The sequence below is a fragment of the Gallinula chloropus genome (assembly GCF_964237585.1).
Source record: "Gallinula chloropus genome assembly, chromosome: 3".
Taxonomy (NCBI): domain Eukaryota; kingdom Metazoa; phylum Chordata; class Aves; order Gruiformes; family Rallidae; genus Gallinula; species Gallinula chloropus.
Window position 1 is genome coordinate 24117251 of NC_140087.1, and position 27543 is coordinate 24144793.

Genomic DNA, 27543 nt, shown 5'->3' on the forward strand with positions numbered 1-27543 from the left:
GGGCAATGATTATGTCTTACATCAAAGCAATAAAGGCAGTTCATCAATGAACTTCCTACTACAATTGGTGATATCCAACAGGTTTATGAAAGTGTTGGCCAGGTTTATGTTTATTAGAGGAGTCAATATATGCCCTGTAGACAAAGACAATAAAAGAGTAGAGCCTCAGTAAGTAATGGTGGAAAAGATCAGCCAGAAATAAATATTTCTGTAACTACTAAAGGGATGAAAAGCCATTTTTTATATGAAGCAGTCAGACAGATGTGCTACTGTGCCATAATAAGGCATGCATTTACAGAATGCTCTGAAGGAGATATCTGACAGCACACCGACCTCTGCTGTGCACAGTCCTCTCTCCCCAGATATTGAGGGAACTATTTCCTGAGAGGTCTGTGTTGGGGGTTAAAAAGGCAGTAGACAGGTTACAAGCCTAGTCCTCGATCGACGAAGATGACTGCTACCTAAAGTAACATTCAGAAAAGTTAGCTAGCTCATTACAAGGCTTATTTAATCAGTGCTTTTAAGGAGGAGAAACTCCTTTCTCCTGGAAGAAAAAAAAAAAAGGTATTTGTAATACCATTAAAGGAAAAAAGAGGCTGCTTGTCATCTATGTTTTTCATTCATGTGAATGAGCTAATTGTCACTCCCCCCATATTGACAGAGTAGTAACACGTTAGGTATATATACCCAGAGCAATATGGATTCATGGTAGCAGGACAAATTTCAGGTAATAATAGAAAAGCTCTATTATGAGCTACACAACTCAGAATAATAACAGGGAAGCTATCTGAGCATCTGGAGGGGATATTTAGAAACACTGTGTTTAGGAGAATGTGGCTTTGGAGGTAAGGTGAGACCTTGTGTTACTGCTGTGTGTAAGGGTTCTTAGGCTTTTGAAGTAGGGATTAGGAACATTTTTAAGCTGGTTAATTGACATGGCAGGAGCCTCCGTGGTGTCTACTGCTGCAGCAGGAGAACATCTGTCTGCAGCAATTAGGCAGGAACTTCCAAACTAAAGGACCGCTCACTAATGGAGTGGGTAGCTTGCCAGGCAAATGATGTAGGGCTGTTTACACAAACCCACTTTTCCTCTTAAAAGCAATAGAATAGCAAACACGTATCATTGCCAGTCTTTGGGTATAAAATTAGTTAAGATAAATCTGAAATGTTAAGTGTCTGCTATTTTCAAAAAATACACTGGGGGGGAACCCCTCAAATTCATTAAGTAGAGTAAGAATTCATACTAATGTGTCAGAAAAACACAAGGTCTTATTGAAAGTTTATTATGCTGTGTAAAGTAATAAAAGCCTTTGCAGAATGGGTAGAACTGCAGCTTTCTCGGATGTGCAGAATAGCTTTCAGTAAAATGAGTATCTTTCTGCCACTTCTATTTATTACTTTTCTTAAGATTGGACAGTTAAGATCATTAAATAATTTCTTCTCAGAATCTATCAAACATGTAAGCCTGTTTTGGTCAAGGAATATATTGCAAGGAGTAGGATATAGAATCTTTTGACGATATTTGAAGATACCCTGTGGTTTAGGAGGGGTTTTTTAGTATATTTATTTTTACTGTGTGTGATAGCAATGTTTATAGAAAACTTACATAATGCTATGCGCTCCACTGTTGATAAGATGCCACAGTATTTCATGAGAGCATTAAAATCTATTTGATTTCAAAAGAAAATACCATAAGACTTAGCATGTAAAATCTTGGACAGGAAAAAAAGATAATCAAGGAAAGAAGTTTAAACTAAGCAGTGGGGAAAGATGTCATTGTGTAAACAAAACATTTGTACTTCATGGCTACTACTTCTCTTCATAATCATGCACATTTTCTGATGCTGGTAAGTAGTGCTACGGGTTATTGGCAAAGGTGCTTCTTTTTCCAGTACTTCGTAGTTGTAGAAGTAACTTGAACAGGTTCTGTGCTGGTTTAGCTACGTATGCTTTTCTCCCATAAGCTCATTTTTTAAAGAAAGAAAATCTGGTAGCCGATCTTTTACAACTGCTAGACAAGGTATTGCTCAATGCAATAATCTCCTATCCTAGAAAAACCCGTGATTTGCTGAAACACAGTTCAGTTTCTCCACCACATATCTCATCAGATTAAGCTGTTAGAAAAAGGGGGGTGGGGTGGGAGGGAAGAGGAGTGTCTCCATACCTGAAGGACAAACATTACGTAGCCAGAATCTTCTGAATTCCGATAGATATGAGTGTATTATACCATATTTTTCTTTTGTATGTATTAGTATGTTGAGGATGGATGCGAGGTTTACTTCTTATTAACAGTAACATATATTCCATTTCAGAAAGCAAATATTAACCTCATTCTCTTGCTATTTCTGTCTGTACCACTCTAGTTTTGTTACCTGACCAGGAAAGAAAATTGGTAGTAAGTGAATTTTGGATTTATTTTTTGAGAAATGTATTTGGTCTCTGCTGAAATGTTCACACAGCCTGGCATGACTGCCCTAGGAGTGCAGAGAGCTTGTTTTCAGGAGATGGAGTTCTGTGGCTGCTGGATCAAGGTCTTGAATAGATGTGATTTTTTTTCAAGTTGTAATTTCCAACTCAGTTTTCTGATCTGAAATGTCAAGACGCCTCAGTAATGTTCACACAGAATAGCGTGTCTTTATAATTATGATAGGATCCAGTTTGCCTGAGGTTGTCTCCACACAAGTCCCCCTGCCCCCAACAACAACTTCTTTTCTTTCACTGACCCCAGTGGTTCTTGCAGCAGCTGCAGACTAGACTAGACTAGACTCTGCCGCATCCAAAGGCAGATGCATTTGCCCGTTGGTTTCTGGAAGAGAAAGATATGGAAACAGAGACTGCTGTCTCAGGGGCTGGCAGACCACTAGCTGGGCTGTCAGTCCATGGAAGGCTCAGGGCAACCTGCCCTTTCTTCTTTTTACTCCCAACACCACTCCAGACCAACACATTTACTTTTCCAGGCACTTCAGTGATCATGTCAGTTACTGAGACAGGAAGATGAGGGCACAGAGTTCAAGCAATGGGAAGGTGACTGGGTCACCTCCAGAACCCCATTCTACTCTCCAGAGAGTTGAAACCTTTCCCTCTTTTGCATACAAATTGGAAGTCTGTTCAGGTAAATGAGATTTGTCTTTTCAGGTGAAAAAGCAGTACAGGCCATTCAACTCCCTTGTGGGGAGTAGCCACTTGTAGCCACTTCCAGAGTTCTCTCTGCCTGGCGGCCATCTGCATCCAAGGCTGCTGAAACACCTGAAGATTGGCCAACAGATCTCAGAGCAACCACAGGAGCCAACACAAGGACCAAATGCACCAGTCCTTGATGCCTCCCATCTTGGAAAAGCTTTTTTCCCTAAATCTATGAAAAAAAAATTCCTGAGCTTTATATCATAAAAATGGAGGGAATAGGAACATCTCATAGTGAAGCCGCAGTCCTGAAGTATGAGCTCACAGCTGCTTATACTTGCCCCACAGATAAAATGGTGTTGGCAGAAGTGACTTCTTTTTTCAGTGATAGTCCCTCTGTGCTGCAAGGGATCCTGTTGCATTCTGGAGAGAGGTTTTGGGGAGGAATAAAACAAGAAGCTTAATTTAAGGTGAACTGGCATGCAAGTTCTTTGTTGGGATTTTAGACACGCTTCTGTCTGGTGGTAGAATTTTAATCAATGTTTTCCTCCATTTAGTTGACACAGGATCTGGGAATGCAGCGTACATTACCTTGCTGCACTGGTGTGGGAACTAACAGAGTTACGTTTTTCCCAGTAACATACATCTGGTATCAGAGCCTGGTCCAAAACATTAGTCAGTTTTACAACTATAGACAGAATTTTATTACATTCTTCAGTAATGAGATAATGATGAGCTGATTCTTACAAGTCCTGGTGGACTTTCTCTTCAGTGTAGAACCAAATTAAAATCTTATCTTTTCTAAATTCTCAGTGTGTATCTCTTTCATTGGTTCAGTGAGAGCTGGCCAAATATGTGGGGATAGAGGATTCTTGTGAGTTTTCTAGCAGGGTTCCTGAATTGTTTTCTGTAATAAAGTCAAAAGCTGTTTTTCAGAAACTTTGTATTAGGTGTCATTTGTAAGTATAGCCTAACCAGTTTAGATTATTTTTTCATATAGGTCTTGGTTTTTCTTTGGTAACCAATAGCTGCTGAATATAGTGTTTAGGTTGAGTCTAGGAAAACCAACTGTTTTCCGGATGTTGCTTTAAGATTTACTCGATGTTTATTCCAGCTGATCTGTTTTGAAGAAAAAGACAATAATCTTACTGCTTTTACTTTGTTATGTCTTGCAATTCCCAGAACAAACAAAAACCAAAAAAACCACCCCAATCTCTGCTTAATATGGATTGCACAAGAGTATGGTGAGTCAAGAAATATTTCTGTGCCTTCACACACAGATGCCAAAAAGTCTTTGCCAGAGTAATTCTCTATTGGAATTTACAGGGGGTTGTGAAGAGTAAATACTGAAGTGCTGTCTTGCTCTTTCTCCTTTAAAATGCTATTTGAGGAGGAGCCTGAGGAGCTGGATGGCTCGGAAAAGCATCTGTTCAGTGAATATCAAAGGCAGCACTCTTAGATGGCTACGCTGTAATTTTAAGGTAAATTTTGAGGCAAAACAAAATTAAATTATTGTTTGCACAGTTCCTTTGGGATTTATAAAAACATGGCCAGTATTTTCTCCCTCCACCCAAAGAAGTCTGTTTGTTTGTTGTATTAGTTTTAAATTGTAGTTTTCTCCTCTTTCTGAAAGACTTTAGCAATTATTTGAATTCCCTGGGAGCACTCTAAAACACAGGAGGCAAAAGCCTCAGCTTCTGTTTTCAGCCCTAGTTGTGGGGAAAGGCAGTATCGCAGCATATGCTGCCAGTGAGAGACTGGGCACTTCTAATTTGAAATATTCATAAAATTTTTGTTGCTGGTTTGTTGTGGGATTTTTTCCTATATTAAAAAAAAAGGGGATAAAATGCACAGGGCATTTAGTTAACTTGAAATGTAAAGTTATGTCAATAGCACAAGTAAATATGTTTACTAGTGACACTTCTTCAATGATGAAGGAATTGGAAGGCATCAAATAGGAAGTTCACAGGGGTGTCTTGGCTTCCAGAAGGGCTGTGATGCTGACACTCTCTGGACTGCCCCAGCATCCCCAGGAAGCTGGCTCGCTGCTTCCCTGGGGCTTGGGGTGCCTGTACATGCCTCCTGGTTGCGTTCTTGGCATTGACACAATAGATAAAGATTTGGCAAGGTTTGTGCCGGTGGTGGGCCCGAATTGCAGTTCTGGCTTCTAGGTATAGCTCCAGCATAGTGGTTCATAAATGGAGACTTTGGGGTTAGGCCAGTTAGCTGATAATTAGTAGTATGGATTTTACAATGTTGAGTCATGTTTCTGCCCATTCATGGTGGTTTTGGAAGATTATTAAACAAATGTATATTGATGCAAAGGTTGAGCAGCGAGTAGTTTGCCATCTGAAAACCATTTTATTTTCTTCTTCTCGTGGAAGGGTGTACAGTGTAGGAGGAAGGAGGAAAATACTTCCCCTTCCCCTTCTGTCCGTCTACCTTAGCAAAGAACCAAGTGAGATCCATTTCTGGTTTCAGGGAAAGAAGGGCTTTCCCTCCCTTCAGGCATGCCCTTTCCTCCCAAAGGGCAGGTTTGGTGCAGATCCCTCTGAATATTGCTATTCATAACTTCAGTGTCAAAGTGCAGTCAAGACTCAGTATACATAATTATGGGGCAAAGGAAGAAGGTGGTGATGTAAAGGATCATTGAAAGGAGCCCACACTACAGTGAGCTGTGTATAACCCTCTCTGTGTATCTTGCTAGTTACTCTTCCTTTCAGGTATTATGGTTTGCAGTTCCTGCAATAAGGAGCTGGGGTAGAATCCCATATTCACCAGAAGTCAGGCAGAGGCTACCTGACAGAAGCTTGGCCATTTGATGGGCTTTAGCGAAGCCATGGTTGCCAGCACATCTGCTGGAGAAGAAGCCTAAGCACCAGCTGCTCCTGCCACTCCTTGGCATCCCAGTCGGGGCTCAGCCATCTCAGCCAAGGGGAAACACAAAACCAGGTTCCGGGGAAATACCAGTCTTTGCCAATGGCAGGCACCTAATTAGATGTGTTTATCAACTGTTTTGTAATTGCAGAAATATGTAGCTAATTATTTCTCTTTGAGCTGTCTCATGCTTACCTCTCTTAAGGATGTGCCATGAATAAAGAAGGTAAACTGCTATTTAATTGTACTTTAGAGAGTAAATATTTAATGCGACTGAACCATAACAGGGAATGGGGTTAGTGTTTGACTAACATGAGACTGATCCAGGACTTTCTCTTGTGCCACTTTTTTCTAAAGTTTTAAATTTTAAATGCTTTCTTTCTCCTTTTTATTTCTTCCTTTTTTTTTCTTTCTTTTTTTTTTTAAAGATCCAATAATTGTTTTTAAAATACAGTGTAAAAAGACAGGAAGAGGAAAGTATTTTCCAAGCAGTTGAACAGTCAAGCTCATTCCTGCAGCTTTATTCCTGTGCCTAGCATCAAACTGGAAAAAGTTCCACTCCCAATAGTTGTATTATCTACATATGCTATTTTTATTCTTTCTAAACAGAAAAACGTTATCAAAATAGTATTTACTGATGAAGAAATATTCCATGATAAAATGTGGGCTAGCTCAGGAAGTACTCATCTTGAATAAGCAAATAATGCTGAAGTTACCTTCGGTTATTTTGGACAAAGTTGTGTTGCCTTATTGTTCAATAATTTGCTGAGTTATGGAGGTGTTTGTATGTTCCACAGAGGAACTAAACCAAATTTAAAACCAATAAGAAAGAAGGTTTCCAGCTATTTGCCATAGACACTGCTTTTGAATACAGAAAAGGATTTACTGCAATACATGATGTACAAACAGAAGTCATGCCATTAATCTCAAACATTTGTTCCTGCAGTCTCGTGTACAGATAAAGCTCTTAATCAGGGCAAAGCTGCAGGTGATGAGTAAAGTTTTCTCCTGCAAGATATTACAGGCACCTTCTTGTGCTGCCAAGCCAGCGCTCAGCACTTCCTTCTCCTCCTTCGCCCTCGCCCTGCTCCCTCCCCGCCATGAAGACTCCCGGGGCAGCCCCATCGGGAGGAGGAAGTGGCCAGCACAGTTGGGCTTGCTGCTGCACAGCCGGGCGGCACTCTCCCCTCAGAAGGCAGTGAGCAGAGGGGAGGCTGAATTGCCAGTGAATGGAAGAGAAGGGAAGGAAGAAGCAGGGTCCCACCCAAGTCAGAAATACCTCCAGATACACGTGTAGTGCAGAGAGGAGTTGGAAAACGGGAGGTGCAGGGACTGACGAGGAAGGATCATCCAGTTGTTAATGTACTAGATTGAGACTCGTTTACTTTACTGTATCTGGATAAAGTCGACTCTGCACTGATGTACCTTAAAGGGTTGTGCAAGCACTGTACAGTCTTGAGACAGAAGTGCTGCATACGGGGAGACAGGCTGGATTTCCTCTTGTGTGAGGCAAACGGCAGCCATGCAGTTCTCACACAAGAGGAGGAGGGAGCAAACCCTGAAGGTCTTGCGCTTCTCCTACTTGTCAGCTCCTCCAGAGGCAACACTGCCATTCTGTAAAAACTATCAACAGGCTTTACATTTGGGCTGCTGTTAAGTGTTTCAGAAGTAGGTGATGTGTTGCTATAATGGCAGTTGCTGCGTTACTACTTACAGATTTGAACACGTATCTTTTGTAGCTTCGTTGGAAAGAGATCTCATGGGAAAAGCTGTGAAAACGGGAAATTTCCTTAAATGTCCTGTTGAAAGGAGCTGAAAGGAAATTTTGGTGTGATGGCATGAGTAACTTGTCAATACTACCCATAAAATGCATATACTTGCAAACAGTGGTACTTGAGTAGATTATAGAATAAAAAATGAAGAGTCAATTAAAAAGACCACTTAAATATTATAGGAAGGCAAGAAATGAAAATTCAGAACAATAAGCAACTTGGTTTAATAAATGCTTCACAATTACCTCAATTTTCTGCAAAAAGAGAATGTGTTCTTCAACTGCAAAACCCTCACTGGTGGATTCAAGGAGGCTGATCATAGTCTCACAGTGTAAGCATTGAAACATTGATAGTGTTCAAATCAGAAATGCATGTCATAAAATAAGATGTAGATGTTCAAGAGAATTCAGTTTGAAGTTGCAATACATAGGCAAATGCGAAGGGGTCTCTGAAAGAGCAGCTATATCTAGAAGGTTATTATAGTTAGGAGAATATCATTTATATTTTGGATAACTTATGGTCTGGTGTAACTACGAATAAAAAGCTTATCTTCTGCATATTTGCACTAGAATTATCTTGTCCATATACACTATGTGTAGAGATTTGAACTCTGTATCTATTTTTGGCATTGTTCCTGGACAAAACACAGATTCTGTGTGCTTTTTCTTTTGCACAAAATGAAAGTCATTCTATTAAAGTAATTAACTTGTCCTGGAAATTTGTGTATACAAAATTGGAAGCATACAAGTCTTAGAAGTTTGTTATTAAATGCATGTTTGTTTTAATAGTTGGGAGTCTATCAGAATACTAGAATGCAGAAAGTACAATTTAAATAACTAATGTCTTTTTATTTATGCTGTAATTTATTTGGGAAAGGGATGGGAGTAGCATGACAGTAAGATATTACCTTCAAAGTTGCCATGGCAATGCAACCTATTACCTGTTGCTAAGAACATGCTGTAGCTGTTGTTCATACTTTTATTAAAGCTTTTAACATTTCAGGGTGGTTTTAGGTGTTATTTTAGATTCAATTTCATATGTGAGAAAACCAGTAAGTTTTGGCACTTCCCAGCAGGGCTCTAGAGCAGTGGTAGCAGTGTAAGGACCTTATCCTGCTAACTTAGGTCCCATCCTGTAATGCTGAGTAATTCACAAACTATCTAACCATTTAGGAAGACAAGCATTAACCAGGACAGTTCAGTGCCCTATCTATATTAATATCTCCATTCCCTGGAAAGTCAGTGATCAATATTGGAGACAGAAAAGACTAAAGCCCCAACAGTAATGCAATATAAAAACTTCAAAAACCAGTCAAATGGTTCATAGCAGTAGAAATGGTAATAGCCAGTGTACTGAGAGGGTCCTGGCCACTGCAAGTCTGGTTTCATGATGCAGCAAAGTGCCCTGGGACCCCCTTTACTACCCTGAACCCTGCTGAGCCTCAGGTCAGCCAAAGTGCTGCCATTTACAACCACAGCAGCAGTGAGCCTCTCTGTGCCATCAGTCATATGCTACTGCTTGTGAGTACTGTAAACTGCAGGCAAGGATCAGAATTGTAAATGGATCTCACAAAAAACCAAACCAAAACAAAAAAAAAAACCAGAATCATGTCTCCTCCTAGCCAGCTGTTCTCCCAGGCTTTCATTTTCCAGGTATGGAAATGGTGATGGATGACTTCTGCAATTTTAATACTGTATCTATAGAAGTCTCTGTGCTTTCTGTTTGGATTCTTTTTTCCATGACCTGTCTCCTGCTTTTAGTTCAGTAATTCTCTATTCTTTGCTGCCAGATACCAACATTTGTCTTAACCTTTACTTCTGCATATGAAAGCCGTTGGCTGAAATTTCCAAAATTCATGCTGGCAAACTCCTATATCTGAATTTCTCATGTCTCCAAAATGAAAAGTTTGTATGTGAGTACGCAGTCTGTGTCATTTGTCCATGTTCTTATGCTCCTTTTCTGTCTTTCTGTGCTGTGGTTTAGCACCTTATGTATATTTTTATAAAAACTTTTGTATTTTTGTCTAGAAAATACTGGTAAGTAAGTATCACACAGTAGTACTAGCGAGTGAGTGATTACTCTGTACAGAGAACAGTCTCCATTACCATTGCATCACAAGTACCGATGTTTCTTTAACTGAGCTGTGGGATAATGCTACACTGTATGAGCATACACAGTGTTTTGAGGGTGTGCCCACATTGATGTGAACTGAAGGTGTATGTGTCTATAGTATTTATTACAAAATAAATAGTAACAGTCACAGGGATAATCCCAGCGAAAAGCATACTTACAGATAAGAGGTTTAGTGTGGTCTCAGCTGTCGGAATACAGTCCTCACAGGCAAAGTCTTGGGTTCTTTCCCCCAGTATGCTGCTCTCGTAACCGTGGCACCTAATTTAGAAACAGTAGTGTCTTAGACTGCATCTTCAAAGTCAAAAACATGGCAATTCTGAAAGGCAATTCAGTCTCTTTAAGTGTTAGTCACTGCGTGGAAGCACTGACTCCTCTCCACTGACTTACACCTATGAGTAAGTGAAGTACATCTGAGCTTAAGGCAATACTTCGTAGCCCATTATCAAACTCAGAAACAACTGAAAGCGCTTCCAGTGTAGTAAAATGTGTTGGCATTTCGGAAAGCTCCCTATAGCACACAGAGGATCACCTATCCTAATCAAGTGACCTTTATTTTTCAGTCAGCAGTAGCTACTTAGCTTTTTTGCCGTATCTACGTTTGCTCATGCAAGAACAAACAGGCCTGTGAGGAGGGCAGTGTGGGTGCTGCTTCGGCATCTGAGTTCCTGATGACTGCAGTTACCTAGTTCTCTGTGGCAGCTTTCTCATCCTCTTGGATTTCAGTTGTCTGCAAGCACTTTTTCCAAAGTCTGTGTGTTGTAATAGCTTTGCCTCAAGATATTTCCATTCAAAATCTTTTTACCAGAATTACTGATGCTATCTGGTATGGTTTAAGGGAGGATTTTGAGAGTGTAAAATATTAATTTATCTTTACTCTAGAAGTTCATTTGTCAGAATGGACCAGCCATTAAAGGCATGCCTGTGAATCCAAGGGTCTTCCTCTGGTGGTATATCCAGATGGGCTATGCATCAGCACAAAAGAGAACTTACCAGGAATCTTTCAGCATTGAGGAGGGTTTTATGGACAGATTGTCAGCTTCTTTTCCTTGCATTTTACTGATCGGCACAAGCAGTGATGCTAATACTGATTAAGAGATTAAGATACAGCAGTTGCATGGATTTTGGTCAGTAAAGGAGGGCAGAAATCACAGCTGGCAGATAGAGTCAGGCAGTGTTGCTAGTTTATGTTGAGCATAAAATCCACCATTCACTACAAAGCATGTTTGTTTTTAAGAAAACAGAGGATGAGTGAAATGTCTCATCTGTAACTGTCACTGATCTGAGGTGGAAATTTGAATAGCTGAAACTCAAGTAACTGACTGGTAACAATAAAAAATAATTCATTCATGGAGTAGGACCACTGCAGGGGGAATTAAGTTATTTCCTATATAAAAAACATCTACAAAACCAAATGATGGTTTCTACACTATGATTTCATGCCCTTTTTGTAAAAAGGGAGTACTAACAGCTACCTTCCTTCACAGAGCACTCTGAAATGAAATTGCAGAATGCATTGGATGAAATACTACTTGTGAGCTAATTAGGGCTATTACCAGAAATAATAGAACCAGGCATTGTACGGCACAGAGAACCTCATGTTTTGGACTATTGACATGGTTAAAAATTCTGTCCTTCCAAGCAGATGAAGTGAGGAGGCTGCCCCAGTTGGTCCTGCTGGAAAGTGGAGTTGTCCCATCTCTGCAATCTCGATCATCATTCTCACCATGTCTGCTCAGAGGAAATATTCACTGAAAATCTTATGCACATGAGAAAATCTCAAAATTGCCACGAGAAGCTGTGTCTGCCCCCTCCCTGAAAGTGTCCAAAGCCAGGCTGGATGGGGCTTTGGGCAACCTGGTCTAGTGGAGGGTGTCCCTGCCCATGGCAGGGGAGTGGAACTAGATGGGCTTTGAGGTCCCTTCCAACCCAAACCATGCTACAATGCTATGATTCTATGATCTGCATAAAATGCTTTCTGCAGGTAAGAATTTACAACTTTAATCTTTGTAACAGTGTTACAACCAAATGGAAATAATCCAAACAAGTACAAATCACCATGAACAAGAAGTAGATGTCTTCAGATCAAAAGTAATTCCAGTAACTCTGCTACTTGTTTTAACTTAACTTCTCGTCTGAGTCTGCTACTTCTACACAACTACTCTTTTAGAAAGCTTTCCACCAAAACCAGAATGATGCTTAAAACATCAACAGCTCATCTTCCTTCATCTCAGAAATCCCAAGCCTTTTCATAACTGGAATAGCGAAGGAGCCAGAGGCTCCCGGGAGTCCGCAAGAGGCCTTGCTACTGCCACTCGGTTTTCCATGGAAAGTACTCAGCCACTGCTCTATGTGTCCTAAAACAGTCGGCTTAAGAAATATTTGGATGAAAACTGTAGAAAAGCTTGACTAGAATAAATACTTGTAATCTCTTGTGAATTTGCTGTGGTATTCTGGATTTACCACATGGAACTGTGTACTAAATAAAATCAATAATTTCGTGGCTAGTTCTAACTTCTGCTGCATGAAGCTGCTCTGTTGTTTTGTCACAGCTACAGCCCTGTTTTCTCTCCTAATTTGTTGTGCTTGCTCAGTGAAATTGAATCCCACGTCATTTCAGGCAAGTCTTGGAGAAGTTGTTTTCCTCCGTGCAGATGGCTCTTTCCTCCAGATGTGTCAGGCAGCTAAGAGCTGCCTCAGTCTTTTCTTAACCCTTCTGCACGTCCAGAAATCACGCTGATGCTATGGTCACCATAGTACTGTGTTTCTTGCCCCATTTCCGCCTCTGTAAGGTGCCACGCATCATGAGCTGCACGGGTTCCTGTTACCTAATGTAGGATACTGCAGTTTGTTTGGTTTCTTTTCTTGACTGTTTGTTTTAACAAGGACAAAGTAAAATCCATGCGCGCCGCATCCCCTGGGAGGTGTCCCCGCTGGAAGCTCTTGTGGCGACTTGGCTCTGGCGAGAGTGCAGCCCTTCGTGTTTGCGCCTGCAAATGTTCCAGCCTTCCATCTTCATCCTGAAGCAGTCAAGGAGAACCTGTACCCTTGCCGTTTCCCTTCACCCTGTTTGTTTCACTTGGGAACACAATGAGCTGTCAAAATTTCCTGCCCTGTTTCCACAGAATCCTTCCTTTTGCTCCAAAAAGGATTATTTATCTAAAACTGCTAATTGCATAAATTGTCAGAACAATTGTTTAGCTTGATTTTTAAGGTGGAGAGCAGAGAGATGTACAGGTCTGGTGGACTGATCAAAGTTGCCCTCAAAGTCCTCTGTCAAAGCAAAAAAAGGAGTCTGGTGTGTTGCCATGAACAGCCCTTGTCTCTCAGAAATTAAAAATCATGCGGTATGGTGTACATCTGGTGCAATCCCTATTTTTAGTATCTCTGTTGAGTATGCTTAGAGGTAATTAAAAGTAATAGGGAAGAATATAAATGTTTTCCAGATAAGTGAGCCAAGAAAAAATAGAGGAAGGCAGGTGTGGCTGTTTTAACCCACCACCACTTCCTAAGTAATCTTTCTCTAATGATGTAGAAAGAGACTAGGTGGCACCTGGTGAAATATTTTGAAATAACAGATTCATGAGGTAGAGCTACTTGATAACATCTTTGACTCATCAGAAACTTGCCTTCCCTGAGGGTAAATAAAGTTAATAATCCTCGAACATAAGTATTTTAGTGGCTTTTTTAAGTCAGTGGGGATGCAAATTCGTTCTGCAAATGGATTCCTATACTGCTAGAGACAGGCCAAACTTTTATTATATGCAGAATGACTCAAAATGCCAATTGGAATCATCGGTAATCTTCCACGACTTCAGGTCCTCAGTTTTGCAAGTTAAGTAAAACTCATTCACATTTTCTTAGTTTAAAGAACATAGAACTGGTAGTAAGTTTATTGATCATCATGCAAAAGTCCTTCTTAACTTTTTGAGGCAATCCTCCAATGCCATCAACTGCTTTGGTTGCTTTCATCTCCTCCTTCAGAATGATACTCATCACCCACATGGCTCTTTTCCTACTCTGCTCCTTACCAACAGTGGCCATTACTCCAGAGGGATCTTCCTTTTATGAAATGGCTCTCTGGTGCCCTGATCATCTTCCTAGACATCCTTCTTTCCACTTTTTCCAGGAGGAATTCAGTTTATTCAGAGACTGTGTTTCATATTAACTTACCCCTGGTGTTTTGACTAATGGCAATCACTTCCCTTGCTGTCCCCCTCTTTACTGGAATTTACCTGTCTGAATAGGTGATCCTGCTCTGGAAGGGCGGGGTTGGACTAGATGATCTTTTAAAGTCCCTTCCAACTCCTATCATTCTGTGATTCTGTGATTGGAGTTAGCTGGTTTTTCAGTTCTGTAGGAGAGACATCAGCAGCACCATGAGAGGAACCTGGACTACCAGTGAAGTGAAAGTGGAACTTACAGTATAGGATATTGAGTAGGTGAGGCAGAGAAGGTGACAGTAGCAGTGAAGTTTATTTAAAATAGCTATAGCTGTATATATCTCCCAGCTTTGTGCTGTCATCACATCTCACTGGTGCTCTCCTAGTTCCATGCCACGGTAATCAATACAAGCTTTTAAGACCATTCCCAATATGAACCTTCTAAAGACCATGCAGTATTTGTTCCCAAGGAAAAGTTTCCTTTGGGCGCCTTGTTATCTTCTTAACTTTATTCAAGGCAATTCAGTATTGGGTGTTACCTTCTATGGTCTACTTCCGGTACGCCCATGTTGTCTGTGTTTCAGTTGTCCACCTGCCTTTAACATTCCCTTCATCAAAATTCGGGGTCTAACTATGAAGATCAGAGTTAGGCAGTTTCTTTCTGTCTGTGTGCATATGGGTTTTGTTTTTCTCCAGTATCGTGGTACCTCTCTTGACCTGATGGACTCTTTTCTCAGTCCTTCTGCATTTACAGTATCGTGTGTCTTGGGGCTTTTTTTGCTTTGTTTTCCAGATTTTTGGAGCTTGAATTTATCTCTGTTTCAAAGTATCAGTTGATTTAGTCACGAGTGATATGTTCATCAGTGTATTGATGCCGGGGATTATTCTTATTAGTTCATACAGAAAAACAACTACCCTCAATTAAGGCATCCTCTGCATTTACACCCGTTCTTAATTTGCTGACGCTTGTATTAGTGACAGGCTCAAGCCTGTCTGATTTTTTTGGGCTTATATAATATGCTTGCCGTTCTTACCCTTTCTGCACGAATCAGCCAATCTGATGGGTCTACCTGTGGCAGAGAGCAAGGCTTTTGAGTGCGGGTGCTACCTTACAAGCTCTGACTCATGGGCGCTGATGGATCTTGCTTCGGCATCTTGCAAACTCTCCAGCTATTTGCTCCACCCTTCTGCCCTTTAACAGAAGGATCTTGGGGGGAAAGGTTTATCTACCGCCGTTGCCGCAAGCTGCACGTGGTTGCAAACTGCTGATGAAGGTAGACCCATGCTATTACCATGCTTTTGAAGCGCGACAGCTGAGGAGCAGGCAGAGGTTTGCACCTCCTGCCCCTGCTATCAGGAGGGGTAAGTGGGGTCAACAGCAGCTTGAGTTGTTTTGGGCTGGTTCCTTAGAGCGAGCGGTTGGCAGGCGGGAGCCGCGTGCTGGGAACACGTGTTCTGCCTGGAAACAAAAAAGCAAAGCGAAAGTGAGTACGGGAGAAAATAGATTTATATTTATAATCAGAAGTGACCGTGCTTGAGATACTCCTAACTGGAGTGCCCGCTCCTGTGTCCATCGTACCTCTACGGACCCCTAGAGGGCACGAAGCTTTTCTTCACCTCCAGGATTTAGTTTAATAGTTCTGCTTGGCTTTCTTCCCTTAAGCATGATTGTGAGCGCGTCTTAAGTGAACATGAGATAGAAAGAAAGCCAAAAAACCAAACCCCAGCATCTAACTACATCCTTCTTCTACGCTGCAAGATGTTTTCTTGTTTTTAAACACAAGCAGTAGAAGCTAGCACCAGCAGCCAAATCCTTCCAATTATTTTTGCTTAGATTAGTCAGATGCTGTTTTCGTATCCCAGAGGAAGCACAATTCAAACTAACTAATAATTCATAATTTTATTGCAAACTTTAAGAGGCCTAGGGGGTAAGCTGTCTTGGGAAATGCAGTGGGTATGCTTTCAGCACTGTGGCCTGTGTTTCCATAGTGGAGGAATTATTATTGTGAAGAACTAGAGTACTCAAAACCCAAACCTCTAAAACCTGCAAACTTCATTTAGTTAAGAATATTTATTATTTTCATCCTGTTATTTGCTTATGAAAAAATGAGTAAATTACAGTAGAAGATATTTAAGGGTATGGAAATGTAAAAATGACATCTGCTTCCCACTACTTCCGATCTACTTGGCGAGAGGCTTTGTAACTCTTACTCATCTTGAGTAGCTTTTTTGTCCTTAAGTGAGTTTTTCCTATTTCATGAATAGTACATGGTAAGTCAGGTACTCATCAACGTCAGTTGCACAGTGATACTAATTCTGAGTATTGTGCTGTCACTTTGTGATATTTAAATACACATTCTAAAGTTCTGGAGTAGTGCTTATCTGAGAACATCAGGTTTTGCTTACATAAAGCAGCTTCGATGTTTGAGGAGAAGGCTGGCATTTTCCAGAGTGCTCAAAGAGCAGAAAGTAAAACAAAGGCAAAGAATCAAACAATCAAGCAAAACCTTTAAAAAAACTTTGTCTTTTGTTTGGGGATTTTTTTCATCAACTCGTGATTTTAAGACCAGCCCCATAGCTTGGAAGTCCTTTGGACCGTGAGCCTAGTCTCCAGGGCTGAGACCTTTGTGAGTGATGCCATGACAGTTGGAATCCAACTGCTCTTGTCTGGGCAAAAAACTGGGCTTCCACCCTACTCCTGAAGCAGTGAGAGTCTGTGTTCTGGGTGAGAAGCTGTTCCACAGAATAAATGCCTTTGTTCTGATGAGAGGATCAGCTGTACTGCTTTACCCAATTACCCAGAGATGTCATGGGAGATGATTTTTTGGACCTTGGTTTTCCAGTTGGAGTACCGTAATGTCATCACTTTGCATAGAAAATAGATCTAGATCTCAGCAGCAGAGAAAGGCAGCTGCCCTTTCTAACGTCTCTGGGGATTTTGTGTTTTGCAGGAGATGCACGGGTGAGAGGTCAGACAGGGGTTCTCTCCGAGCGCCGCGGCTCCTACCCGTTTATAGACTTCCGTCTTCTTAACAGTAAGTGCAACCCTCCCTCCAGGTCTGTATTTCTTAAATAAGAAACTAAGAGGTAGACAAACCACAGTATTTCATTTCATACATATCTGTAGTTCAGCTGTCTTCATACAGTCAGCATTAATAGTTTTAATGATTCTGTTATTCCTACTTGGTGTTTGACTGTGAAATCCTTCGATTGTGTGAATACTGTCTATAGTGCTGCGTCTGTCAAGGAAATACAAGAGTGCCATGGGGTGTGCTGGGGGAGACAGGGTGCTTCAGAATTAAAAAGATAAACCTCTGTGTCCTTTAGCCTCTTAGCCAACAGTTGGAACAGATTTATGTGAGTCTGTTATCCGGTCATATAGAATTGGCACAGAAGGGGAGCACGTGACAGCACTGACCAGTGGTTTACAATAACATTAATTTTTCCAACAATTAGAACCCAATCCAAAGCCCCATGGAGTCTTCTCATTGACGTCAATGGATTTTGGGTCAGGCCAGCAGTGAACATCTGTTAAAAATAATCTTAACCTCATTTCGATTGAAGTTATTTTGCCACTGTTGTAAATAAAGGAGGGCAAATCTAAAAGGAAAAAAAGAATGAGGTCCTGTTGGGTTGGTTTTTTCCACCTGATGGATCCTCTGTACAGATGCAGACCAGTGTGTGAAAAACAAAATAAAATAAAAACCAGAATACAATTAGTCTTGGGCTCTGTGGCATTCGGTCTGAACGCTGTGCTAACTCCAGTGTTCAGACACAGACAGATCTAGATGTGTCCTTGTGTACTGCACAGACCACTCTTTTGAAAGAAAAGTTACTCATTGTCTTCATCAAAACAGAGAGAAACTCGGACAGTTTGTTTAGTGATGACATTTTAAGCTTCTAGCGATTACGCTTTTCATTAAAAAGCAATTCTCAAACCAAAAGCTTTTCATCTCCTCCTTGTAACTGCTTGCCTGAGTGCCTGGGAAGGGGGAGGGAGGGAGGGAGAGAGGGAGGGAGAGAGGGAAGGAGGAAGAAGGGCATGTAGGAAGAGGATGTCTGGGGCTCCAATACGCTGCATTCACCCAAGCTGGAAAAGTAAAGTGTTTGCTTTCAGTCTTGCTGATAAAAGCTATTTTCTAGGTCCTAAGTCCATCAGAGTGCTTGCTGTGGCTGAGGTAGAAAGACGTGAGGGGTAAGGTGAGGCCAGCAATTCTTCCCAGGACAAATAGGAAACAGCGTACTGGTTGAGCAGAGCTCTGAGGCTAATTTAACCCTAGCTTGCAAATTAAAATTGTGAAGAAAAAAATGGTTTAGTTCACGTGGAAATGCTACTGTTGCTGTGCTTACAAAGACTGAAAGAAAATAAACCACTTCTTTTCATACATGAAGTAGAAGTGAAAATGCATTCACATTTAAATGTGACTAAATTATTTCCTTTTTATTTTAAATACATAGATGCTACTTAAAATTCTCATTATATGTTCTTTCCTCTCTCTGGTTAAAGAAACCAAAAACTTTTCAGCTCTTTTTTTCTGGCAATAAAGACTTTTATCCCCTGTAGCTGCATCCTGCCATCCTTCAGATCCTGCCAGCTTCTGGGAAGTACTGGTGCTGTCTGTGGGCTGTCTAGGGAGCGATCCATGGAAAGAGCCGTACTGGTGAATACTCAGCCTATGACTGTACAAGGAGCAGAGCACTCTGCCTAACCCCTCTCCTGTAGCTGCCGAACTTAAACGTGATGCCTCTCTCCATACACACTTCTCGTCCCACGGAGGTGGGGCACCCAGGGGGTTTTACATTCCTGTGCTCACTGCCCCAGGGACTCCTGACTTCTTCCTTTTCGCTGCTTTTTCTTAATCTACAAGAAGTCACTATGGCTGACCATGATCTCTGTGTAAGGAAAAGCAGTGATCCTGATTTGGGATTTCCCATTCTTCTGAGCTTTTTATGTATCTACTGCTTTCTCCTTTTCTGGGAGAGGTTTTCACTTAATTTTGTAGATGGCAAGTGCCTGGCTCACTTGGTGACCTATAGATAAGTGGAGATGCTCAGTGTCAGAGCACGCAGATGTGTGTTTTGCCAGGAAGTAAGCAGACTTTCATACTATTCATAGACAGTGCTCTCTCAAATCCATTTCTGCTGTGCCTACCGTGTGAGCAGCAAAAAAGCCCCCACAGTGCTGCACATCCTATCAAAAAGAAACATACATAAATGTCACTACAGCAAACTTTTTGTGGAAAGTGCCTGACTAATACTTGCTGTAAGATTTTGGCACCATGTTCCATTTCGTTGGGGGCAGTAACTGACAGGCAGCAACTGTATCCTGAAAGCTGTTACAGTAAGGGAGGGATGAGGCAGGGAAAATTTTATGATAAATATCCTCAGAAGTTACAAAGAAATGCAGCAGAAACATTGTTCCAGCTTTGCACTCATTCAGAGAAACTGAGTTTAAATAGTGATTGTTCCTTCTACCATCTGAAATTCTAGTCCAGATAACAGTGCCACCCTTGTTTTAAGGGCAAACACTGAAGCTCATTCTCGAACAGAGTTGACATTCATTTTGAAAATTAACAAAAAAAAAAAAATCAGAGCATTGCTATTTAATGTCACCTAAAGGTTTGTAAATGTAACTTTTTTCTAACATAATTGAAGATTCAGACAAACTAGCAGATTTTTCCCTCCTATGGCTATTCAGGGTTAACACTGGGCAGACAGTATCTTTTGTATTTTCTGCAGTTCTGCAGTAAAGTCGCTGTTACATTTTTTTGGATAGAAAAACTTCCTGCGCTCTGCAAATGGAAGGACTTCTGTAGCCCTAATCAAAGGCAACTGGATTAATACTGGCTTCTTGCTGTTTGAGTTAACGTCTGTGATGCCATCTACACATTCCTCTGGTGCCTCTCTGCAATATATAGAAACTTTGTGAGTGTTATTTCACCTTGTCAGTGCCAGGCTGTCAGGACCATGAGGATTTTGCACGATCCTGCCTGGAGGAGATGCGAGGCTTTAGCATCTTCCTGTCTTTTCTCTGCCTATTCACAAGCTTTCCTTGAGGCATAGTTGCACCAGTAGGGTTTTGGGACTTTTAAGACAACTCTAGAATATGAAACTGAATGCAAAATACCACCGTGCCACCAAGAACTCCTTGGTTCCTCATTGTGAGTGTATGTTTGCCTCAGCCTCTTAGCTCAGTCCCAGCAACTTGTAGAGACCTGCATGACACACCAGATAATCGCTCGTGTTGGCACTATCAAGCCAGAAGCTTCAAGGGAGGCTACAGAGCACCTCCTCTTCCCAGGGAAGCTGCAGCAGCGGGTGCTTGTAGGCCAGCCTGGTGTGAAGAACCCCTCCCCAGGGAGGCAAACCAACCATCCCTTTTCCCATCCTGCCATAATAAGGCAAGGGGACCACCCGCTCCTGGTAGCCAGAGATACCCTGAAAAAAAATTAGCTGGACGTGGCAGACCTCAGGCTTCACGTTCACTGGGGTTCCTATGGACAAATACTCAGACTTGACAAACTCCTAACCCAAAAGCTTGTGAGTTTTGCACAGCCCTGTGGGTATACAGGAAAATGGGGAAGGGGTTTCTTCTTCATGCAAATAAGGCATTCCCTAACGTGGGAGCAGTGGAATTAAAAAGGACACAACATTAGAAATTTATTTTCAGAAGGAGTAACAGGGTGGACGCAGGCAAGTGTTAGGGGCCACTGAGCAGCTGAATACAATGCATAAATGATGAAAGATTGATCCCAAAGCAAACCTCACAAATTTTAGGCCAGTTTGACTCTGAACTCAGTAGCTCTAGCTTGTAACTGAACCTAATAGAGGTTGAAATTAATGATGGCAGCTTGTTCACATTTCTGCATTTCTGTGAATTAAATGAGGCTTTCTGTCTTCAAGAGACAGAAAAGGAGTTAAACTGAATATGTGCAGTGTAATAATTTAGAATTTGAAACACTTCTGCAGTGAAAATTAACTTCATCCAATTTTCATTTAAACCAGTTTTCCTCTAAGCAAAGCATAGTTTGGATTTGAGAAATAAAGGACTGCAGGGTAAGGCAGCAATGATTTAGTTCTCTGATTGACAGAGTTGCTCAGTGAGTCATTAAACCAGATCCGTCCACTGACTAATATGCATTGAATAAAATAGATTTCATTATCCCATGATGAGTTGTGCTGGTGACAGAGAAGGTACACTTCTACATTGCATTAACCAAAAGTTTGAGGGAATTCCTTGTGACAAATCTAGAATTGCAGTTAGGCATCCAGCAGCAACCAAGAAGACCTCATCCTGCTCCAGTTACGTTAGATACTTTGTTTTAGTGCCATATGAGATCGAGTAGAGTAATGGAATAATGCAGCTTACATCTGAGATGAGTAAGTTTTTGTTTACAAATTTGCTTGTCAAGCTTTAAGTCAGAACACAAGGATGTTCTTAAGACTTGAGTGGTTCTCCATTTCCCATCTTGTTTATGCTAAGCTTTTCTCTGGATTGAATTTTTGTTTCCAAATGACAAAATTATCCTCTAATTGACTACATTTAAATGTGCCTATCATGGAGGAATATAATTATAATTGTTTCTGCTTGCATTCTTAATTTCTCTTGAAAAATGCTCTGTTAGGGACACTTCAGTTTTGTCACAGTATCAGTTGTACCATTGATTTTCTTCCTGTGTGCCTACTTGTTTTCAGTAAGCTATCCACAGGGTCTGATAGAATTAATTTCTCTATATATTGATCTAGGAGGGGTAACAAAGGAAGTGTATACTACATAAAGTGGAGTGTCTGTACCAAAATGGTGCTACCCAAAGACATTCCTGTTTCCTTAGCACTAGGTCAAGAGGAACAGAGAGTAGGATCTGAGAATATGTGAAAGGTCAAAACATGCCTGGCGTGACTGCGTGGATGGCAGCAATGAGGCTGGCAGTGAGCAACAGCCTGCTTCTATCCGCTTAGCCCCTGTGTCTCACCCAGGGTTGGCTGGTGCAGTTTTGAGTGCTGCAGCATAGGCAGGACATGGAGGTGCTGGGGAGGGTGCAGAGAAGGGCAACGAGGCTCCTTTGAGGGTCTGGAGAACAGGTCTGATGAGGAGAGGCTGAGGGAACTGAGTGTGTTCAGCCTGGAGAAGAGGAGGCTGAGGGGAGACCTGATCGCTTCCTACAGCTACCTGAAAGGAGGTTGTAGTGAGGTGGGGGTTGACCTCTTCTCCCCAGTGACTATCAATAGGACAAGACAAAACGGTCTCAAGTTGCACCAGAGGAGGTTCAGATTGAATATTAGGCAAAATTTCTTCTCCCAAAGAGTGGTGAAACATTGGAACAGACTCCCCAGGGAGGTGGTGGAATCACCGTCTCTGGAGCTGTGCAATAAACAGGTAGATGAGGCACTTTCAGGAGATGATTTAGTGGTTACAGTGGTGTAGGGCTGACAGTTGGACTTGATGATCTTGAAGGTCTTTTCCGACCTTGATGATTCTGTGATGATTCTATGTCTGTAGACGTTCCCTCCCGAGGTATATCTGTGTATTACGTAGGATCTTTGTGTAGTCATGCGGCAGAAATTGAGTCCAAAAGAAGCCCACCTGCCTTAAGCTTAGCTTAGCAAATTAAGTTAGTATAGATTATATACTTTTTAGTACCAGGTGGTGATAAAACAGTGGTGCTAGGGACTATTCAGTCTCTGTCCTTGATTTGCTTGCTGATTTGAGTCCAGCAAAATCCTCTGCTTTTCAGTTTGTCTGTGAATAAAGCGATGCTCTGCAGGTATGTCATGAATTAGGTACTACAGAAACAAGAAGTGTTGTCTGGGTTAGTAAGGGAAGATATGAACTCATGAAAAGGTCTCCATCTCAAAGAACCCAAGTCTGTGGGTGTTTGAATCTGTGGTTTCTGCCTGTCTACAGAAGGGTCCATTTGCAAAATTTACATTCATTTTTGGTTTTGGATTTTGATCAACTCCAGGGCTTTCAGGTAGGGCCCATCTCCAGGGAAAATAAAACTTAACCACAGCCACCAACCCAAAACTGAACCATCAAGAAACCTGAACCCAAATGAGTGAGGTTAAAAGCAGTTTGGTTAACTGTCTTGTTTTGTTGCCTTTGGCTAGAAAAAGATAGTTGCCTTTTTAGATGTTTCTGACCCGGGTTAAATTAGGACACTAAGAATCTTGTGAGGAAGTTTCAAGGTCTGATTGGATTACTTGGATCCCAACCCAGCCCATGGAGATGAGTACAAAGTTCCAGATGATTATTAAGTTAGGAAGGGAGAGATCTTACGAGGTCTGCATCATTTCTACATAATAAACTCCCTTAGTTCCTCATGGATAAGTATGTCCAAAAGATACTCATCAACATCCTGAAGGCACATGGGCTTCTTACACTGGTTAGTGTTTGTCTAGTTTGAATAGGAAGAACATTGCCAAAACCAGCCTATGGCCTTTGCTTTCAGCTTCCTATTCAGGGAAGAGGAATTGCGATTCTTTTAGTAGTATGTTTCAGCATAAACATTGTTCTGTTTTCGAATAACACTGGTATATTCAGAAAATCTTTCTGTCATTTGGAGTCAGTCTGGTTCCTTCCTTTCCCCTTTTCACCAAATAACAGCAAGACTTTTGTTTTAGGGTGTTTTTTGTTGTGTTGGGGTTTTTTGGGGGGAGAGTGTCTTTTAAAGAGTTGTCTGCAAAATAGAATAGCAAGGCAGATTGAAATTTATAGTGTTCTACTTTCCCTTCATGCTCCTTCTTCAGCTTCTACACTACATTTGTAGAAAATGAAAGCCAGAATGTAAAACTGATTGATGCATGTGCCCTCAGATGCTAACAAAATGCAGTAGTTTGGGTTCTGAATGCCTCAGGAGAACTCACAAGAGCAAGCAGAGCAACCAAAAAGCCAGATGTGCTTCACATGCAAACTCTTAGTGAACACAGAACTGACTATAACTTATTTTTTTAAATGCAGATTTGGGAATCAGTTGGAGTGATAATGTCCCTTTAAAAGCTTCCAAAAGATGCGTGACCCATTCTGCCACCCCACCTTCTTTTCCCTGATTAGACAAGGGAAAGGGTGTACTGAAGATAACACTGAGGATACTTTCCAAATGACCGGAGGAAAAGAAAAAACAAGGAGAAGGGATCATTAAGATGATAAATGAAAGTTGGGTTTGCTGTTATTGCAGGTTATGTTGCTTTTACTCAAGGGGAGTGAGGGGGAGGGGATGTACCATTTCCTGTTGAAGAAACTATAATCAGCTATAGAACATTTGCAGTTTTAGGAAAAAAAGGTCCTGACTGTGCTACTGTACGAAGATTGAAGTGGCAAAGTGAAGACTCATATTGAAATGATAATGACTTTGTGGTGAAATGGAACACAACATGCCATTTCCTAACAACTTGCAGGAGACTTATTAAAAAATGCCAGGGTGTTTGTTTGCGTAAAGATGATTGATGACCCCAAAACAGGCTGCAAATTGTGAAGAGAAACACATCTGAATTATTCTTAAATTTGGATTTAATCTATTCCTCTTCCTGTTATTAAGGTTAATATTCCTACTGCCTAAGTAGTCTTTGAAACCCTAGTTTCTCCAGAGCTTGGTGTAATGAGATAACCTGATATATAGAGTGGGATGATCTGCATAGTTCTTAAGTTCTGTAGTCTCTTTCAAACATCACCAAAAGGAATATATTTTGGGATGGGGCCAGTGGGTGGGAAATTGCATGACTTGTGTTCTTCAAGATGCCAACAATGATGCAGGAGCTTTGTGATTTGGAAACCGAGCTGTTACAAGCCACCATCACCTCAAGTGATGTTCAGAGAAGAGGAAGCCCCACAGCAAGGTGACATAGAAAGTTGGCGTCCTAGAACCTCTCATGTTTTGTGAGTTATGTTAGTCAAAGGAGCACACGAGCATCTCTTCTGAAAACAGAGTTCTGCACTGATTTTGTGCACTTGCATAAGCGGTTGAAGAATGGAATCTTGACTCAAAGCGGAAGATGTTAAAGGTCTTCTGTGTTACTTCTAATTTGCTGCTTCTCTCTGATGTGTGCATATTGCCCTTCTCTTTCTCACAGCCTCTTCCTAATTGAAAAAAAAAAATTCCCCTTTTAAAGACAGGTAATACCGTTGTAACCCCTATGAACAATGGCAGCGAACAGAAAGCATTTTACCTGTAAAATTGAATTTTATCCAAAGTCAAGGAACAGAGAATTTTTTAGACATTAGAGAAACAAATGAAAACAAAATTATGATAAAACAACCTTTTTGGATTCTCATATAGTTTTGGGAAGTCTAATGAAGATTTCTACATTTACAGGATTTCAGTACAACACTCGTTTACCCATAGATATGATACAGTGTGAAGGGTTCATCTCTGTCTTCTTAGTTGTGGTGACCAGTGATGGTAAAATTGACTCGGTCTTATTATTTTTGAATCAAAGCTGTTTGTCAGCTTCTCACAGCAGCAGCAGACAATTGAGAAGTACAGCTGGGATATTCATCTCAGATTCCTGTTCTTTCTACCCTAGAGTGAAAGCTTTGAAGTGATGATCCTTTCACATAGGTTTCTGGTGCTCTGTGTGTTTTGTCAGGCCTATCTTCAAAACTGCAGTGTTTCCTTTCCAAAGGGGTTTTGGGCTGAAGGTAAGAAAAAAAACCCTGGACAGTTCAGAGAGAGGAGGTTGCCTGTTGTTCTCATTTACCAGTCCTTCTCCAAAGTTCAGATGATTCAGTCATGCAATGAGCATACCAAACAAAACTTCATTAAAGAGGGTCTAAATGCCTGGCATGATTTGACACATGCGAAAAAATGGACAAGCACCAATTATTCCTCAATTACATATTTCTCAGGCATTCAAATAAAAGCATTCTAATCAGCTGTCACGCCAGGAACCACTGCAGGAAATTGCCTCTCTAACATGTAGGACCAGAGACAAATTGTTTCCCTGAGTCCTCGCTGTTTGCACACGGGACAGTAAATGGCTGGTCTGATCCTCTCACCTTATCTTCCAGATACTCCAGCACTTTTCTGCCAGCCCTGCCTGACTCTTCAGACATATGGCTGTAGAGCAGTGGCTGAGTACAGAATGTCTTTGCATCCTTGGAAGAGGGGAAACAGTATTGATTATAAATTATATGAGTCAAAGGCAGGTGCTTGATCACCTAATTGCTGTATGTTGGTTTTATTCTGCATCCTTTTGGAAAGAAGGTGGAGGGGGGAATCTATTTCCAAATCAGTTGGCTTTTGAAAATTAATAAACCTGTTGTTACCCACTCATGCTGCTGGGTGCCAGTGTTTTTACTGTACGCTGAGGTGCAATAAAACAAAAAAAAAAAGGCAATACTGTGAAGGAAAACTCACAGGCTTTATTTGAATGCATAACCAAGTTTGTTTACTTTGAAAGAACAATAACAGTGTCATGAATGTCTGGTGCAGAGTTAAGTACATCCTTGTCCAAATTTGATTTATGTGATCGTTTCTGGATGTTAACTCAACCATTGTTAACATAACCTCTGTCGGTTTTATATTCATGCTGCCTGTAGGCACACGCTAGCATAGCCCCGTGAAAGAAATCTGAAAAAAGACTGGTAGCAGTTCCTAGTGCAGGAAACCTCCTTCCCTGAAATAACAGAGGTTGGGGTGTAGTGAGCTTTAAAAGATCACGTTAAGGCGAGCCGATCTGTGTAACTGGAGGAACTTTGTCGGGAGAAGAGAAGGCAGCCATTGATTCCTGTAGCTTATTAACCTCTCGAGGGCCATGTACAGTCTCCAGGCGTCATCCATGGTGTGATAGTGTGTACATGGGCTGTGGAGGTAAAGTGACCCAAGGAGAAACGCAACCGGTGTTGCTGCCTGCTGGTCAGAGGCTGTGAGCTCAGGCTGCCTGTGTTTTTGAAGGCAGAAGTTAAGCTTGTGAGGAGTTCTTGGGTGGACGCTCCTGCAAACGTGTGTGTAATTCATACAATATGGGTGTGTAATTCCTACAATAACTTTGTTCGGTGTACAAAGAAGGGATTCTCCAACTGCCCTGCTAGGCAGTAACTCCACAGGAAATGCGTCTTTTAAGAGGCACAGATGAGGCTTTTTTAAGTAAACAAAACTTTCAGAAGTTGCCACAATGATCAAAGATAAACACAGCTCTCAGGGGAAGTTTTATGACTATAAACAAAAGACATTCTTGTTCATCCTTCACGTTCATTTCCAAATTGCACATAATTACTAAATCCTTCCCATGTGAGCCTTGCAGCTTGTGTTTTTTAACTAGAAAACATATGTTTTTGTACCCATAGCAGCTCCACTACTGAAGTTCACTGATATCCGTAACGATATTTTTGATTCATTTACTTGTAATTCAGTTTAACCTAATTAGAAATAGCTATCAATAACTCTTTGTTTCCAAATCATTATATCACTTCTATCAGGGTCATCATGGAAATTTTATATTTACAATTTGAACTGAAATTTGCGGTTATCAAGGAAGAAGGGGCA

General features: G+C 41.2%; 1 protein-coding gene across 1 annotated transcript in view; it reads left to right on the top strand.

Moving 5' to 3' along the window:
* The window catches only part of PDE7B (phosphodiesterase 7B), a 172110-nt gene that overhangs the window by 118234 nt on the left and 26333 nt on the right, over positions 1-27543 (top strand). Inside the window, exon 4 of the mRNA XM_084261543.1 lies at positions 17014-17097. Within this exon, the coding sequence (XP_084117669.1) occupies positions 17014-17097 (84 nt within the window). The remainder of the gene's footprint in view (positions 1-17013; positions 17098-27543) is intronic.